Genomic DNA, 18,033 nt, shown 5'->3' on the forward strand with positions numbered 1-18,033 from the left:
CTGATACACTGGTTCCCCAAACTGCCCCAGGCCCTCACTTCTGAGAAGGCTGACCGCAACCTCTTCAATCTCAGAGCCAAGGATCACCTGGATGCTGCTCTGGCTCAGGCCACCTCATCCTCCTCCCTTGCAGCCTCTGCAGACTGCAGTGGGAAGGTCCTCAAAGCCCTTTGTTTGACCCTGAGCAGAAATGCCATGACTTCCCACTTGCTGGTCTCCGCATAAGCCCGGGGACCCCACAGGAACTCATAGCGAGCAGGGTGGCTGTAAGGCACCTGCCGGTACTCCAGGTACCCCTCCTGCACCCACGCGTGGGTCAGAAGCGCCCTGGGCTCCCCAAGATGCAGTGCACACTCCCGACACACACACACCAATCTGCTGAGTGCTCCCCAGACCTTCTCCTCAGGGGCACGGTCTCCATTCCGCATGATCAGGTTAAGGACCAGCACCAGGAGGCCAGCCTTGGGGATGCTCTGCCCACTGTTCAGCATTGCGTTGCAGGTGAGGCCCAGGATGGGGACCATGATGTAGATGTGCTCCCTGGGGTCCACTCCTTCACTTCCACGCCAAAGACCAGCTGCAGGCACTGCGAGGCTTGGTTGAAGACCACCGGAAGTATTCCTGGTTATCCCTGAGGACCTTATTCAGCATTTCCGCCTGGGAGGTCAGCTCCTTGCTCGAATACTTGAGGAGCAGGAACTTCATTAGGCTAGCTATCATCTCATTCAGCGCTTCCTGGGGCAAGGACTCCCCAGTGCCTAAGGAGGACACTGTGGGGGAGGAGGCCGAGGCGGATGCAGCCACCCCTGCCTCAGCCCCCAAGAGCTGCACATTCACCGGGCCCTGGGCCTCGCCAGGGTCCTGAAAATCTTCCTCGGGCTTGCTCAGTTCACTCATCTCGACCACGCGAGCGCGATACCTGGGATCAAACCACAGACAGGAGTCAGCCAGGGTGACAGATGGGGACCACAGCCAGGCTGGGGGAGAGAGGGGCTGTGAATGGCCTCAGCTGAGCACCACACCCTGGGCGGACTGACACAGGCAACCTACAGGTCTCCTCTTGAGGGCTGGGTGCTCTCAGACCTCACAGGGGCAAGCCTCCAGGGCAGCCAGTCCCCTGGCTACCGGAAGGAGGAAGTGAGGTGGCTCCGCAGGGTGCAGTCAGCACAGTCCAAGATTTCCAAGGCTGACAAGGTGGGGGATTAGGCCCTTGTGGGGTCCCTTCTGTTCTGGGGTGGGGAGCCCTGGTGCACACTCAGGGTACCCTCCTCACCTTGACCCCTGGTACTGCCTGGACCTCCTCTGCCCTCTGACCTCAGGACACCAGCTGCAGCCCTCTGCCTTCGCCTCCTGGTTCCTGCAGCTCCTGTGAGAAAAAGGGAGGGGGCAGCTCGGGGGTATCCTGTGGCACTGCCCTGAGCCTTCTGTGACAGTACGAGGGGTGGACTCTGTGAGGTCCCCCAGTTGTGTGGCGGGAGGTCCCCTCAGGGCTCCCTTGTAGTGCTCACCTTGCCCCTGGCACGACCTGGTCCCTCCCCTCTGGGGACCTGCATGGAAATTCAGAACAAGATCCCAGCCTCCACAGAAAGCGCTGAGGGGCTCCACACGCTGCCGAACCTGCCCAGGGCTTCCTGTGGGTCCTAGGCTGGGGAGATGCTCGGTCATCAGCTCCTCCTCACGTCCTGCCTGGCCTCCCAGCACTGACCACAGGGGTGGGGGTCTGCTTAGTCCTCCCTCGGGTTTGGGGAGTTCAGCCTCTGCCGACCTGAAGCCTCTGCCCTCCGCCCAGAAAAAACCTCACCTCCCGAGGTCCCTAAGCCAGAAGTCAAGAAACTGCTCACCCCACTCTAGGGCCTCCAAGAGTCCCCACAAGGGCTAGGATCCCTGCCTCCCTGTTGGGGTCTTTCCGCCTCAGTCCATCCTTGCATGCAGCCTGGCCCTCAGGCAGGACCGGAGACTGTCCCGTCCGCCATTTTGAGACCCTCCGCTTTCACAAGATCCCCAGTCTCTCTGAGACCAGCATGTGAGAAAGGCAGACAGACAGAATGTGCTCCCAGGGCCGACTACAGGGGCGGGGATCTGTGGGGTTCCGTCGGTCCTCATGCAGGGTCCCCTCAGTCCTCCTTCAGGCACCTCACCTGCCTCCGGCCGGGACCTGGGATTCTCGCCTCTCCCCAGCTGAAGCCCCGCCCCTTATACCAGGGCCCCAGTCTCTCCAAGACCCGGATGTCAGGAAGTCAGACCATGCCTGCTGCGCTCATCCTACCCCCACAGTTGCCCTGGACTGACGGCAGAGATGAGCTTCTCTGAGGTGTCCTCTGATTGGAGTTCAGGGTCCTCTAGTTCCTCCTCAGGGTCCTCAACCTGACACCCCACCAGACCTGGGAATTGGACCACCTAAGGCTCCGCCCCATATGCAAGGTCCCCAGTCTGAGATCCGGACGTCAGGAAGTCAGGCCGCCTAACCAGGTCTCCAGTCTGAGATCAGGATATGAGGAAGTGAAACCCCGCACATTGGGCTCATCCTACCCCAGGGCCGCCAAGGACCGGCAGCAGCTACAAGCTTCTCTGAGGTCTCCTCCGATTGGGGTCCAGAGCCCGCTCAGTCCTCCCTCAGGGTCCTCAACTTGAAACTCTGGAGGAGCCGGGCTTCTTCCCTCTGCTCACCTGAGGCCACGCCCCCTTTCCCAGGTCCCCAGTTTCTCTGAGACCTGGATGTCAGGAAATGCAACATGTGCTCATCCACCCTCTGTGCTCCCTGAGCCTTGATGTGAGGGTCCCGCCTCTGGTCAACACAAAGGGCATCCCCAGATCTGTCAGGGCTCAAGATGTGGTCCCTGAGGGATGATGAAAGGCAACCCCACTGATCCCTGCCCCTGCTGTCAGCCCTGGGCCACCCTGGTGGTGGGATGAGCACTTGGCAGCCTGTTCTGACTTGCGCATCTGCGTCTCAGAGACATTAGGCAACTGTTAGACGGGGCAGGGCCTCAGATGGGCAGGCGGGAAGATCTTAGTTATTTTGAGGGTCAAGGTGAGGACACTGAGGGAGGACTCAGGGGCTGCTGGACCGCAGAGCAGAGTGGGCCCTGGGAGGACACAGGGCAGACGAACCATGCTGTGTTTCCTGACATCCGGGTGTCAGAGAGACTGGGGACCTGGTATAGGGGGCTGACTTCCTGACATCCAGGTCTCAGAGAAACTGGGGTCCTGACATAAGGGATGGGGCATGAGTGGGGAGAGGAGAGAATCCAAAGTCCTACACAGAGACAAGTTGAGGTCCCTGAGGGACGACTGAAGGGACCCCAAGTGAAGACTCTAGGGACCCCAAGGTGAGACTGATGGAACCCCACAGATCTCAGCCCCTGTTATCGGCCCTGGGAGCCCTCGGGGTGAGAAGAGCACACTTGGTCTGTCCTGTCTTCCTGAGATCCGGGTCTGTGAGAGTAGGGACCTGGTGTGAGGAGCAGGGACCTCTTCCCACCTTTCCTGGTGGGGAGAGGACAGAGCCTAGGTCCACCAGAAGTCAAGGTGAACACCCTGAGTGAGGACTGAGGGTAGTCAGATCTCAGACCAGAGGGAACCCTGGTAGTCCCCAGGCAGGACGACCTCATGCCGCATTGCCTGACATCCCTGTCAGAGAGACAGGTGAAAGCAGCAGAGCCTCCAGATTGCAGACAGGACACTTGCAGGTCTTGCCTGGAGTACAGGCTCCATGCGAGGAGGGACAGAGGCAGTTAGACCCCAACAGGGAGGGATCTTGGCCCTTGCAGGAGGGTCTTGGAGGGCCCAGAGCAGGGTGAGCAGGGTGAGCAGTTTCTTGACATCTGGCCTAGGGACCTCGTGAGATGAGGTTTTTCGGGTGGAGTGCGGATGGCTTCAGGTTAGCAGAGGCTGGACACACCAACCCTGATGGAGGACTAAGCAGACCCCCGCCCCTGCGGTCAGTGCTGGGAGGCCAGGCAGGACGTGAGGAGGAGTTGAGGACCGAGCATCTCCCCAGCCTAGGACCCGCGGGATTCCCTGGGCAGGTGCAGCCTCATGTGGGGCCCCTCAGCACTTTTTGTTCAGGCTAGGGTCTTGTTCTGAGTTTCCTCGCAGGTCCCCAGAGGGTAGGGGCCAGATTGTACCAGGGGAAAGGTGAGCACTGCAAGAGAGCCCTGAGGGGACCTCCCACCCACAAAACTGAGGGGACCTCACAGAGTCCACTGCTCGTACCGTCAGAGAAGGCTCAGGGCTGTGCCACAGGATACCCCCAGCTGCCTCCTCCCTTTCTCTCACAGGAGCTCCAGGAACCAGGAGGCAAAAGCAGAGGTCTGAGGGCCATGTCCTGAAGTCAGAGAGCAGAGGTGGTCCAGGCAGTACCAGGAGTCAAGATGAGGAGGGTGCCCTGAGTGTGCACCAGGGGCTCCCCATCCCAGAACAGAGGGGACCCCACAAGGGCCTAATCCCACTACCTTGTCAGTTGTGGAAATCTTGGACTGTGCTGACTGCACCCTGGGGAGACACCTCACTTCCTTCTTCAGGTAGCCAGGGGACTGGATGCCCTGGAGGCTTGCCCTGTGAAGTCTGAGAGCACCTTTCAAGAGGAGATGTGTAAGTGGCCTGTGGCCGTCCAGGCTGTGGTTTTCAGCTGAGGCTGTTCACAGCCCCTCTCTCCACCATCCAGGCCCGTGGTCCCCATATGTGCCCATCTCCCCCCCCCCCACCCCCGCCTCACTCCTGCCTCAGGCTGTGGTTTGATCCCAGGCATCGCCCTCATGGTCGAGATGAGTGAGCTGAGCAAGCCCGAGGAAGAACTTAGGACCCAGGCCCAGGGCCCAGTGGAGGCTCAGCTCTTGGGGCCTGAGGCAGGGGAGACTGCATCTGCCCCCCCACCAGTCTCTGCCCTTGCCCCCGTAGCTCTGAATGAGATGGTGGCCAACCTGATTAAGTTCCTGCTGCTCAAGTATCCAGCCAAGGAGCTGACCTCCCAGGTGAAAATGCTAAAGAAGGCCCTCAGGGATAACCAGGAGCACTTTCCGGCAGTCTTCAGCCAAGCCTCACAGTGCCTGCAGCTGGTCTGTGGTGTGGAGGTGAAGAAGGTGGAACCCAGGGAGCACATCTACATCATGGTCCCCACCATGGGCCTCACCTATGATGTGATGCTGAACAGTGGGCAGGGCCTGCCCAGGGCCAGCCTCCTGGTGCTGGTCCTCAGCCTCATCATGTGGAATGCAGACCACGCCCCTGAGGAGAAGGTCTGGGGAGCACTCAGCAGGATGGGTGTGTGTGTCAAGAGTGAGCACTGCAACTTTGGGGAGCCCAGGGAGCTGCTTACCCACACGTGGGTGCAGGAGGGGTACCTGGCATACCGGCAGGTGCCTGACAGCCACCCTGCCCGCTCTGAGTTCCTGTGGGTTCCCCAGGCCTATGCGGAGACCAGCAAGTGGGAAGCCATGGCATTTCTGCTCAGGGTCAAACAAAGGGCTTTGAGGGCCTTCCCACCCCTGTCTACAGAGGCTGCAAGGGAGGAGGACGAGGCGGCCTGAGCCAGAGCAGCATCCAGGTGATCCTTCCCTCTGTGATTGAAGAGGGAGAGATCAGCCTTCTCAGAAGTGCTGGCCCAGGCCAGTTGGGGAAACTGGTGTATAGCATCTTTGGGTTCCTGTTCTCTATGATGACATGGGGATTCATCTGTTTTCTTTAGAGAACTTTCAAACTTTGATTATTTTCGTAGAAGGCTAAATAGACTTCAGTGTCTTAACTTAGTGAATGATGTTGATCACAGTGTGTTTGTACTTACCCAGTTCAAGAACAAGAGCTTCACTGTTTTGTAAAAGAGACTGGAGACTCTTCCATTGTGTTTTGGGTCCTGAACAGGATGCAATGGAATTGGAATTGGAACTGTTGTGGAAAAGTGAGCCTACTTAGCAGTAATATTGATGCAGGAAGAATTAGATGATAAAAGTAATTGTAGTGAATTCATGGTTCTGTCCTTCTTGTGTGTCATTTTCTAAAACTAAATTATCTCTCTCTATTTGGATTTGCCTGGGTTATTTTAGGAAGTAGCAGATAATTAATTGAGCCCCCTGCTCACTGGCTCGTGTATTCCAAAGACCTTTATGGAGCCTCTGCTCTGTGAAATGCTGTGTTAGCAGTGGGGACACTAGGAGAAGCAGGACACCCCCACACCTAGAGTGACGGTCTAGGAGCTGCAGTCACATGAGGAAGGTGGAAAGACATCCCCTAGTCGCAATGAACAATGCAACCCAGGGCGGGGTGGTGGGGTTACAGGAGGAGTGTTGGGCTGTTGGTGCCTGAGCCAGGGTGGTTTGGAGCTTGGGAAAGCTGGGTTCCTTCTGTGGGAGGTGATTGTGATGAGGCTGGGTGGTGGCAGCCCTCAGACTTGCAGACAGTGTGTCTGGGGGGTGACGGGAAATTCTGAAATGGATCATTGCTGTGAGGTGTCCTTTTGCATCTTGGATAAAGTCCAGAGAGATCTCTTTCTTGGGCAGGAAGGAAGGGGCCCTGGCTCTTGTCACATTGCTGTTGATCACAGGGGCAAATGAGGTGTTTTCATACCCCATGCTGCTGCTAAGTCACCTCAGTCGTGTCCGACTCTGTGCGACCCCATAGACGGCAGCCCACCAGGCTCCCCCGTCCCTGGGATTCTCCAGGCAAGAACACTGGAGTGGGTTGCCATTTCCTTCTCCAATGCATGAAAGTGAAAAGTGAAAGTGAAGTCGCTCAGTCGTGCCCAACTCTTAGTGACCCCATGGACTGCAGCCTACCAGGCTCCTCCATCCATGGGATTTTCCAGGCAAGAGTACTGGAGTGGGGTGCCATTGCCTTCTCCGTACTCCAAGACTAGGTACGGGTAAAATATCAGACAAATCCCAATCAAGGGACATTGTACAAAACATCTACTGAGTACTCCTCAAAACTGTCAATATCATCCAAAACAAAGAAATGTTAAAGCTATGGGGAAGCCAAGGAGACATTACAACTAAATGTTAGGCTGGTTTCCTGGCCAGGATCCTGGAGTGGGTAAAACCTATAGAAATCTGAGTAAAGTATGGGCTTTAGTTGATAATAAATAATGCATCAATACTTCCTCATTAATACTTCCTCAGTAATTCCTCAGTAATAAATGTATCATATTAATGTAAGATATTAGTAAGCGGGGAAACTGGGTGAGGGCATATGAGAAGTCCACGATTTTCACAAATATTATTCAAATCTTAAAGGGTTACAATGGAAAAGCTCAAATTAAAGTCTATTGACAGTTTCAAAATTAAAAAAAAAAAAGACAACGAAACTTTGGAGAAAAGATGCTGAGTGTGTTTAAAAAAGGGCAAAACCAATACAATATTGTAAAGTAAAAAAAAAAAAAAAGAAAAACACAATTTAAAAAAAAAAAAAAAAAGGAAAAAGAAAGGAAACCAAATGCAAGCACACAGAACCTGTAAGTCTGAAACAACCCTTGCTAAATTATCTTCAGCTTTTCCTCTCCCTTAACCTCCAACCCCATAGAATATACTAACTGGGCCTCTTCCACCACAGAAACATCTCTGGATCCACTTTTTTATCAAGCCCCCACAACACTACCCTGATCCAACCTCATGATGTTTTGCCTGGATATGGGAAGAGCCACCACCTGGAGGCCAGGGGTAGACCTGGAACCCTGTATTGCCCAAAATCCACTTTAAGACGATTGCCAGTGTTATCTGCCACAGAAGAAGTCTGGCAAGTTCCAGCACGGGTCAGTGTCTTGCCAAAGATAAAAGAGTCCAGAGCAAACCTTTAGCTGTGCATACATGAGAGTGTGCTCAGTCGCACAGCCATATCCGACTCTTTGCGACCCCATGGAATGCAGTCCCCCGGGCTCCTCTGTCCGTGGGATTTCCCAGGCAAGAATACTTGAGTGGACTGCCATTTCCTCCTCTAGAGTACCTTCCCACCCAGGGATCAAACTTGCGTCTCCCACATTGCAGGCGGATTCTTTAACAGAGCCTCCAGGGAAGCCATGAGGAAACACAGGGCCTTCTCAGAAGAGCAGAACATTCACTGAGACTCCTTAAGCCAGGGGAGGCGCCTGTCCAATCGCTGATGCCCTGGGCAAGATCAGCTTGGGAACAGGGTGGTGTGTTTCCACACAGAGGCTGTTGCAGAAGATGCTGGATCCTGGAATTGACCTCCAGAAAAGTCGGTGGGGGACAGGGGGCAGTTTGGGCCTCCTAGCAGCCAAAGGCCTGAGGTTCTTATGTACCCAGAGCAAGAACCCAACCACACCTAACAGTCATATCCAATAAGGGGCATGAGGAGTACCTGTTATGAGAGCTGTCACGTATCCATCCTGGAGTGAAACCTGGGGCTGTGGTCCTGGCCTTGGCCCCAGAGCACGGATGTCCTCATGGAGGCCGGGGTGGCAGCTCACCTGCAGCAGCATCTGCTCCCCCCTCCCTCTCCTGGCCAGTCCCGGGCAAGTCAGATGGGATCCCCAGGGCCTTGCTGCTTCCACCTCTCTGGGGCAGCCGACCCTCTGCACAGCCTGCACCCCTGGGAGGCCAGATTCCTCTCCTCCCTGGTTCCTTTCCAAATCCTCATTGGAGTCTGTGGCCTCTGGCACCTAGGAGAGCGTCCTGGGTACGATCCCTGCCATCTGCTAGAGCCTGTCCTCTGCTCAAACAGCCCGACTGGCTCCTAGCTGTCTCCACGGGTGGCTGACCAGACACCCCTCTGCCTCTCTTACTCAGGCTCAAAAGCCATGACCTAACAGTCACATTCAAAGACCCTGAGTTTACTCCAACACGTGGGATTCCACAGGGAATGGTCTGATACACCTCAGGATTATATAGATGTGCCCCGCACATCCATGGCAATGATTACTACTGACCCACCATGAGGAGACTCGCCCAGGGGCTGCGTCAAGTCCTGCGGGTTCGAGATGAAGCACCGTGGAAGGCGATGCTGCCCTGGGACTTCCAGATAAAGATACACACATGAGGTCATCAGGACCAGGGCCTAAGCCGTTCTCAGTGGGGGAGGGTGGGGGAGGGGGGCAGGCAGGACAAAACCAAGGCCAGGTTCTGAGGGAGAGGGGGCACTGTGGGCAGCAGGGGTGGGAGGCCTCATGACTGGGGCCCATGGGGAGTATGCTCCCAACCCCAACAGAGACCTTTGGCAGCTGGCTGCTGTCCTCCTGATGGGAGACCGGGCAGAGCCCCGAAGGGGCTTTCAGTGCCTCTCACCGGGGTGGTGGCAGGCTGTGGGTGGGGGTGGGTGGAATTCCTTCAGCCAGCTCCCTGTGGGCCAGCCTCTCTCAAGGATCAGAAGTGCAGGACTTTAGTCTCTGGGAGAGAAGCCTCACTCAGAGTTGTCTATGTCTGTGTGTTGTCCTGACTTGATGATTAACTCCCAGGCACCCGTGTCCCTTCAAAACAAATGGTCGTGACAAAAAAAAAAAAATGCTTCTTTTCCAAATTCACTGGTCACGGGTCATCACATGACCCTTCCAAAGTGAAGAGGCCTTGGCAGGGCCGTGTCCCCATGTGTGCATGGAGAGAGGAAGACAAGAAGTGACTGAACACCTGCTGCTGCTGCTGCTGCTAAGTCGCTTCAGTCGTGTCCGACTCTGCGCCACCCCACAGACAGCAGCCCACCAGGCTCCCCCGTCCCTGGGATTCTCCAGGCAAGAACACTGGAGTGGGTTGCCATTTCCTTCTCCAATGCATGCAAGTGAAAAGTGAAAGTGAAGTTGCTCAGTCATGTCCGACTCGTAGCGACCCCATGGACTGCAGCCTACCAGGCTCCTCCATCCATGGGATTTTCCAGGCAAGAGTACTGGAGTGGGGTGCCATTGCCTTCCCCAACTGAATGCCTGACAGCTCTCCAATTCCACACTGCCTAGCAGATGCTCAACAAAGAGCAGCGGTTAGAACTTATAATGACACAATCTCCTTTGTTTTGGGGAAGAGAGTCTGAGCAGGTCACACGGGTCTTGAAATTCTCAACCATTTCCAAGTGTCCACTGACTATGTGGCAGATGCCACGTACGCGGCCAGAATCACATCTGTTCCCGTTGTTCTCTGGCACTCAGCAGGGAGAGCGGCCCCTTCAGCCCCCTGCACCCACCCGCACACCGCACTGCAGTAACCTCACCACCTCCTTAGGCCCGGAACTCGCTCCTGTCATTTGATGCCAGGCACAGCCTTAACCTGTTGAGTCTCTGCTGCCTCCACACTTCTGAACCTGCCTGAAGCCACGGACACTGGTGGATGTTGCATCTTTTCTGGCTAGTACGTATCTCTTTTGTCATTTGGATCTCAGACTCTGAGTCTAAGATAAATAAAAAAAAAACCGTCAAAATCGCTGCTCTGTGTGTTTTCCTCTTAGGGGTTATATTATTCAACCTGGGTGTATGCATGTGTTTGAGGGGTGCGGAGCAGTGTCTTTCCCAGCTGGGAATCAAAGTTCCCAGGATCCAGTCACCCAGCAGGATTTCTCCACTTGGCAGCTTCTCTTCACTCATTTCATCCCTCTGAAATCTAGAGCATGTGCACAAGTGGCCAAAATAAAGTCCAGATGACCAAATAAATGGTCATTTCAATATACTTGGTAATCCGCTTTCCCAGGACAGAGAGTAGAGGGCCAGCCCAGGGACTGCTGGGCCATACTTCAAAGCAACATTTGCTCTTCTCCAGGATTCCAAGCAGATGGTGGGGCAGTGGTAGAAAACACGTCCTTTTCCCCTGTGGTCAACACCAATGCAACAACAGTCAGGACCCCTTCTTTCCTGCCCGAGAAAGAGATCTCTCTGTGTTTTATCCAAGATGCAAAAGGATACCTCACAGCGATGATCTGTTTCAGACTTTCCCGTCACCCCCAAGACACACTGCCTGCAAGTCTGAGGGATGCCACCACGCAGCCTCATCACGATCACCTCCCACAGAAGGAACCCAGCTTCCCAAAGCCCCCAGAACGCCCTGGCTCAGACACTGACATTCCAGCATTCCTCTAGGAGCCTGACCGCCCCGCCCTGTGTTGCCTGGTTTAGTGTGACTAGGGGACTTCTCTCCACCTTCTTCGTGTGACTACGGCTCCTAGATCATCGCTCATGGTGTGGGGGGTGTCCGGCTTCTCCTAGTGTCCCCACTGCTAACCCAGCCTTTCATGGAGCAGTGGCTCCATAAAGGTCTTCAGAATACACAAGCCAGTGAGCGGGGGGCTCAATTCATTATCTGCTGATTCCTTAAATAACCCAGGCAAATCCAAATGAACAAGAGATTATTTAGTTTTTGAAAATGACACACAAGAAGGACAGAACCATGAATTCACTACAATTACTTTTATCATCTCTTCCATCATCAATATTACTGCTAAGCAAGCTCACTTTTCCACAACAGTTCTAATTCCAATTCCATTGCATCCTGTTCAGGACCACAAAATACAATGGAAGAGTTTCCGATCTCTTTTACGAAACAGCAAAACTCTTGCTCACGAACTGGGTAAGCACAAACGCACTGTGATCAGCATCATTCATGAAGCTAAGACACTGAAGTCTATTTAGCCTTCTATGAAAACAATCAAAGTTTGAAAATTTTCTAAGGAGAACTGGTGAATCTCCACGTCATCGTACAGAACAGGAATGCAAAGAAGCTGATACACTGGTTCCCCAAACTGCCCCAGGCCCTCACTTCTGAGAAGGCTGACCGCTCCCTCTTCAATCTCAGAGCCAAGGATCACCTGGATGCTGCTCTGGCTCAGGCCACCTCATCCTCCTCCCTTGCAGCCTCTGCAGACTGCAGTGGGAAGGTCCTCAAAGCCCTTTGTTTGACCCTGAGCAGAAATGCCATGACTTCCCACTTGCTGGTCTTCCGCATAAGCCCGGGGACCCCACAGAACTCATAGCGGCAGGGTGGCTGTAAGGCACCTGCCGGTACTCCAGGTACCCCTCCTGCACCACGCGTGGGTCAGAAAGCGCCCTGGGGCTCCCCAAAGATGCAGTGCACACTCCCGACACACACACCCAATCTGCTGAGTGCTCCCCAGACCTTCTCCTCAGGGGCACGGTCTCCATTCCGCATGATCAGGTTAAGGACCAGCACCAGGAGGCCAGCCTTGGGGATGCTCTGCCCACTGTTCAGCATTGCGTTGCAGGTGAGGCCCAGGATGGGGACCATGATGTAGATGTGCTCCCTGGGGTCCACCTCCTTCACGTTCCACGCCAAAGACCAGCTGCAGGCACTGCGAGGCTTGGTTGAAGACCACCGGGAAGTATTCCTGGTATCCCTGAGGACCTTATTCAGCATTTCCGCCTGGGAGGTCAGCTCCTTGGCTCGATACTTGAGGAGCAGGAACTTCATTAGGCTAGCTATCATCTCATTCAGCGCTTCCTGGGGCAAGGACTCCCCAGTGCCTAAGGAGGACACTGTGGGGGAGGAGGCCGAGGCGGATGCAGCCACCCCTGCCTCAGCCCCCAAGAGCTGCACATTCACCGGGCCCTGGGCCTCGCCAGGGTCCTGAAAATCTTCCTCGGGCTTGCTCAGTTCACTCATCTCGACCACGAGCGCGATACCTGGGATCAAACCAACAGACAGGAGTCAGCCAGGGTGACAGATGGGGACCACAGGCCAGGCTGGGGGAGAGAGGGCTGTGAATGGCCTCAGCTGAGCACCACACCCTGGGCGGACTGACACAGGCAACCTACAGGTCTCCTCTTGAGGGCTGGGTGCTCTCAGACCTCACAGGGGCAAGCCTCCAGGGCAGCCAGTCCCCTGGCTACCGGAAGGAGGAAGTGAGGTGGCTCCGCAGGGTGCAGTCAGCACAGCCAAGATTTCCAAGGCTGACAAGGTGGGGGATTAGGCCCTTGTGGGGTCCCTTCTGTTCTGGGGTGGGGAGCCCCTGGTGCACACTCAGGGTACCCTCCTCACCTTGACCCCTGGTACTGCCTGGACCTCCTCTGCCCTCTGACCTCAGGACACCAGCTGCAGCCCTCTGCCTTCGCCTCCTGGTTCCTGCAGCTCCTGTGAGAAAAAGGGAGGGGGCAGCTCGGGGGGTATCCTGTGGCACTGCCCTGAGCCTTCTGTGACAGTACAGGGGTGGACTCTGTGAGGTACCCCCCAGTTGTGTGGCGGGAGGTCCCCTCAGGGCTCCCTTGTAGTGCTCACCTTGCCCCTGGCACGACCTGGTCCCTCCCCTCTGGGGACCTGCATGGAAATTCAGAACAAGAATCCCAGCCTCCACAGAAAGCGCTGAGGGGCTCCACACGCTGCCGAACCTGCCCAGGGCTTCCTGTGGGTCCTAGGCTGGGGAGATGCTCGGTCATCAGCTCCTCCTCACGTCTGCCTGGCCTCCCAGCACTGACCACAGGGGTGGGGGTCTGCTTAGTCCTCCCTCGGGTTTGGGGAGTTCAGCCTCTGCCGACCTGAAGCCTCTGCCCTCCGCCAGAAAAAACCTCACCTCCCGAGGTTCCCTAAGCCAGAAGTCAAGAAAACTGCTCACCCCACTCTAGGGCCTCCAAGAGTCCCCACAAGGGCTAGGATCCCTGCCTCCCTGTTGGGGTCTTTCCGCCTCAGTCCATTCCTTGCATGCAGCCTGGCCCTCAGGCAGGACGGAGACTGTCCCGTCCGCCATTTTGAGACCCCTCCGCTTTCACAAGATCCCCAGTCTCTCTGAGACCAGCATGTGAGAAAGGCAGACAGACAGAATGTGCTCCCGAGGGCCGACTACAGGGGCGGGGATCTGTGGGGTTCCGTCGGTCCTCATGCAGGTCCCCTCAGTCCTCCTTCAGGCACCTCACCTGCCTCCGGCCGGGACCTGGGATTCTCGCCTCTCCCCAGCTGAAGCCCCGCCCCTTATACCAGGGCCCCAGTCTCTCCAAGACCCGGATGTCAGGAAGTCAGACCATGCCTGCTGCGCTCATCCTACCCCCACAGTTGCCCTGGACTGACGGCAGAGATGAGCTTCTTCTGAGGTGTCCTCTGATTGGAGTTCAGGGTCCTCTAGTTTCCTCCTCAGGGTCCTCACCTGACACCCCACCAGACCTGGGAATTGGACCACCTAAGGCTCCGCCCCCATATGCAAGGTCCCCAGTCTGAGATCCGGACGTCAGGAAGTCAGGCCGCCTAACCAGGTCTCCAGTCTGAGATCAGGATATGAGGAAGTGAAACCCCCGCACATTGGGCTCATCCTACCCCAGGGCCGCCAAGGACCGGCAGCAGCTACAAGCTTCTCTGAGGGTCTCCTCCGATTGGGGTCCAGAGCCCGCTCAGTCCTCCCTCAGGGTCCTCAACTTGAAACTCTGGAGGAGCCGGGCTTCTTCCTCTGCTCACCTGAGGCCACGCCCCCTTTCCCAGGTCCCCAGTTTTCTCTGAGACCTGGATGTCAGGAAATGCAACATGTGCTCATCCACCCTCTGTGCTCCCTGAGCCTTGATGTGAGGGTCCCGCCTCTGGTCAACACAAAGGCATCCCCAGATCTGTCAGGGCTCAAGATGTGGTCCCTGAGGGATGATGAAAGGCAACCCCACTGATCCCTGCCCCTGCTGTCAGCCCTGGGCCACCCTGGTGGTGGGATGAGCACTTGGCAGCCTGTTCTGACTTGCGCATCTGCGTCTCAGAGACATTAGGCAACTGTTAGACGGGGCAGGGCCTCAGATGGGCAGGCGGGAAGATCTTAGTTATTTTGAGGGTCAAGGTGAGGACACTGAGGGAGGACTCAGGGGCTGCTGGACCGCAGAGCAGAGTGGGCCCTGGGAGGACACAGGGCAGACGAACCATGCTGTGTTTCCTGACATCCGGGTGTCAGAGAGACTGGGGACCTGGTATAGGGGGCTGACTTCCTGACATCCAGTCTCAGAGAAACTGGGGTCCTGACATAAGGGATGGGGCATGAGTGGGGAGAGGAGAGAATCCAAAGTCCTACACAGAGACAAGTTGAGGTCCCTGAGGGACGACTGAAGGGACCCCAAGTGAAGACTCTAGGGACCCCAAGGTGAGACTGATGGAACCCCACAGATCTCAGCCCCTGTTATCGGCCCTGGGAGCCCTCGGGGTGAGAAGAGCACACTTGGTCTGTCCTGTCTTCCTGAGATCCGGGTCTGTGAGAGTAGGGACCTGGTGTGAGGAGCAGGGACCTCTTCCCACCTTTCCTGGTGGGGAGAGGACAGAGCCTAGGTCCACCAGAAGTCAAGGTGAACACCCTGAGTGAGGACTGAGGGTAGTCAGATCTCAGACCAGAGGGAACCCTGGTAGTCCCCAGGGCAGGACGACCTCATGCCGCATTGCCTGACAATCCCTGTCAGAGAGACAGGTGAAAGCAGCAGAGCCTCCAGATGCAGACAGGACACTTGCAGGTCTTGCCTGGAGTACAGGCTCCATGCGAGGAGGGACAGAGGCAGTTAGACCCCAACAGGGAGGGATCTTGGCCCTTGCAGGAGGGTCTTGGAGGGCCCAGAGCAGGGTGAGCAGGGTGAGCAGTTTCTTGACATCTGGCCTAGGGAACCTCGTGAGATGAGGTTTTTCGGGTGGAGTGCGGATGGCTTTCAGGTTAGCAGAGCTGGACACACACCAACCTGATGGAGGACTAAGCAGACCCCCGCCCCTGCGGTCAGTGCTGGGAGGCCAGGCAGGACGTGGAGGAGAGTTGAGGACCGAGCATCTCCCCAGCCTAGGACCCGCGGGATTCCCTGGGCAGGTGCAGCCTCATGTGGGGCCCCTCAGCACTTTTTGTTCAGGCTAGGGTCTTGTTCTGAGTTTCCTCGCAGGTCCCCAGAGGGTAGGGGCCAGATTGTACCAGGGGAAAGGTGAGCACTGCAAGAGAGCCCTGAGGGGACCTCCCACCACACAAAACTGAGGGGACCTCACAGAGTCCACTGCTCGTACCGTCAGAGAAGGCTCAGGGCTGTGCCACAGGATACCCCCAGCTGCCTCCTCCCTTTCTCTCACAGGAGCTCCAGGAACCAGGAGGCAAAAGCAGAGGTCTGAGGGCCATGTCCTGAAGTCAGAGAGCAGAGGTGGTCCAGGCAGTACCAGGAGTCAAGATGAGGAGGGTGCCCTGAGTGTGCACCAGGGGCTCCCCATCCCAGAACAGAGGGGACCCCACAAGGGCCTAATCCCACTACCTTGTCAGTTGTGGAAATCTTGGACTGTGCTGACTGCACCCTGGGGAGACACCTCACTTCCTTCTTCAGGTAGCCAGGGGACTGGATGCCCTGGAGGCTTGCCCCTGTGAAGTCTGAGAGCACCTTTCAAGAGGAGATGTGTAAGTGGCCTGTGGCCGTCCAGGCTGTGGTTTTCAGCTGAGGCTGTTCACAGCCCCTCTCTCCACCATCCAGGCCCGTGGTCCCCATATGTGCCCATCTCCCCCCCCCCCACCCCCGCCTCACTCCTGCCTCAGGCTGTGGTTTGATCCCAGGCATCGCCCTCATGGTCGAGATGAGTGAGCTGAGCAAGCCCGAGGAAGAACTTAGGACCCAGGCCCAGGGCCCAGTGGAGGCTCAGCTCTTGGGGCCTGAGGCAGGGGAGACTGCATCTGCCCCCCACCAGTCTCTGCCCTTGCCCCCGGTAGCTCTGAATGAGATGGTGGCCAACCTGATTAAGTTCCTGCTGCTCAAGTATCCAGCCAAGGAGCTGACCTCCCAGGTGAAAATGCTAAAGAAGGCCCTCAGGGATAACCAGGAGCACTTTCCGGCAGTCTTCAGCCAAGCCTCACAGTGCCTGCAGCTGGTCTGTGGTGTGGAGGTGAAGAAGGTGGAACCCAGGGAGCACATCTACATCATGGTCCCCACCATGGGCCTCACCTATGATGTGATGCTGAACAGTGGGCAGGGCCTGCCCAGGGCCAGCCTCCTGGTGCTGGTCCTCAGCCTCATCATGTGGAATGCAGACCACGCCCCTGAGGAGAAGGTCTGGGGAGCACTCAGCAGGATGGGTGTGTGTGTCAAGAGTGAGCACTGCAACTTTGGGGAGCCCAGGGAGCTGCTTACCCACACGTGGGTGCAGGAGGGGTACCTGGCATACCGGCAGGTGCCTGACAGCCACCCTGCCCGCTCTGAGTTCCTGTGGGTTCCCCAGGCCTATGCGGAGACCAGCAAGTGGGAAGCCATGGCATTTCTGCTCAGGGTCAAACAAGGGCTTTGAGGGCCTTCCCACCCCTGTCTACAGAGGCTGCAAGGGAGGAGGACGAGGCGGCCTGAGCCAGAGCAGCATCCAGGTGATCCTTCCCTCTGTGATTGAAGAGGGAGAGATCAGCCTTCTCAGAAGTGCTGGCCCAGGCCAGTTGGGGAAACTGGTGTATAGCATCTTTGGGTTCCTGTTCTCTATGATGACATGGGGATTCATCTGTTTTCTTTAGAGAACTTTCAAACTTTGATTATTTTCGTAGAAGGCTAAATAGACTTCAGTGTCTTAACTTAGTGAATGATGTTGATCACAGTGTGTTTGTACTTACCCAGTTCAAGAACAAGAGCTTCACTGTTTTGTAAAAGAGACTGGAGACTCTTCCATTGTGTTTTTGTGGGTCCTGAACAGGATGCAATGGAATTGGAATTGGAACTGTTGTGAAAAGTGAGCCTACTTAGCAGTAATATTGATGCAGGAAGAATTAGATGATAAAAGTAATTGTAGTGAATTCATGGTTCTGTCCTTCTTGTGTGTCATTTTCTAAAACTAAATTATCTCTCTCTATTTGGATTTGCCTGGGTTATTTTAGGAAGTAGCAGATAATTAATTGAGCCCCCTGCTCACTGGCTCGTGTATTCCAAAGACCTTTATGGAGCCTCTGCTCTGTGAAATGCTGTGTTAGCAGTGGGGACACTAGGAGAAGCAGGACACCCCCACACCTAGAGTGACGGTCTAGGAGCTGCAGGTCACATGAGGAAGGTGGAAAGACATCCCCTAGTCGCAATGAACAATGCAACCCAGGGCGGGGTGGTGGGGTTACAGGAGGAGTGGTTGGGCTGTTGGTGCCTGAGCCAGGGTGGTTTGGAGCTTGGGAAAGCTGGGTTCCTTCTGTGGGAGGTGATTGTGATGAGGCTGGGTGGTGGCAGCCCTC

General features: G+C 56.0%; 2 protein-coding genes and 2 pseudogenes across 2 annotated transcripts; 2 read left to right on the plus strand and 2 right to left on the minus strand.

Annotated features, from left to right (window-relative positions):
* Positions 1-20: 20 nt before the first annotated feature.
* Positions 21-898, minus strand: LOC113887867 (annotated as a pseudogene).
* A 3,868-nt stretch (positions 899-4,766) lies between these two features.
* On the plus strand, positions 4,767-5,528 carry LOC113886691 (melanoma-associated antigen 10-like). The gene has a single exon (XM_027533018.1). It carries the CDS (start codon positions 4,767-4,769, stop codon positions 5,526-5,528), a length of 762 nt encoding a protein of 253 aa, XP_027388819.1.
* Positions 5,529-11,290: 5,762 nt separating this feature from the next.
* LOC113887590 lies at positions 11,291-13,001 on the minus strand (annotated as a pseudogene).
* Positions 13,002-16,415: 3,414 nt separating this feature from the next.
* LOC113886689 (melanoma-associated antigen 10-like) lies at positions 16,416-17,120 on the plus strand. The gene has a single exon (XM_027533016.1). The coding sequence runs from the start codon at positions 16,416-16,418 to the stop codon at positions 17,118-17,120; it is 705 nt and encodes a 234-aa protein (XP_027388817.1).
* Positions 17,121-18,033: the final 913 nt, after the last annotated feature.

This window comes from Bos indicus x Bos taurus, chromosome X, assembly GCF_003369695.1.
Source record: "Bos indicus x Bos taurus breed Angus x Brahman F1 hybrid chromosome X, Bos_hybrid_MaternalHap_v2.0, whole genome shotgun sequence".
In the NCBI taxonomy this organism is placed as follows: domain Eukaryota; kingdom Metazoa; phylum Chordata; class Mammalia; order Artiodactyla; family Bovidae; genus Bos; species Bos indicus x Bos taurus.

Coding starts and splice junctions, on each gene's coding strand:
- LOC113886691 (XM_027533018.1), top strand. CDS start 4,767: ATGAGTGAGCTGAGCAAGCCCGAGGAAGAACTTAGGACCCAGGCCCAG.
- LOC113886689 (XM_027533016.1), top strand. CDS start 16,416: ATGAGTGAGCTGAGCAAGCCCGAGGAAGAACTTAGGACCCAGGCCCAG.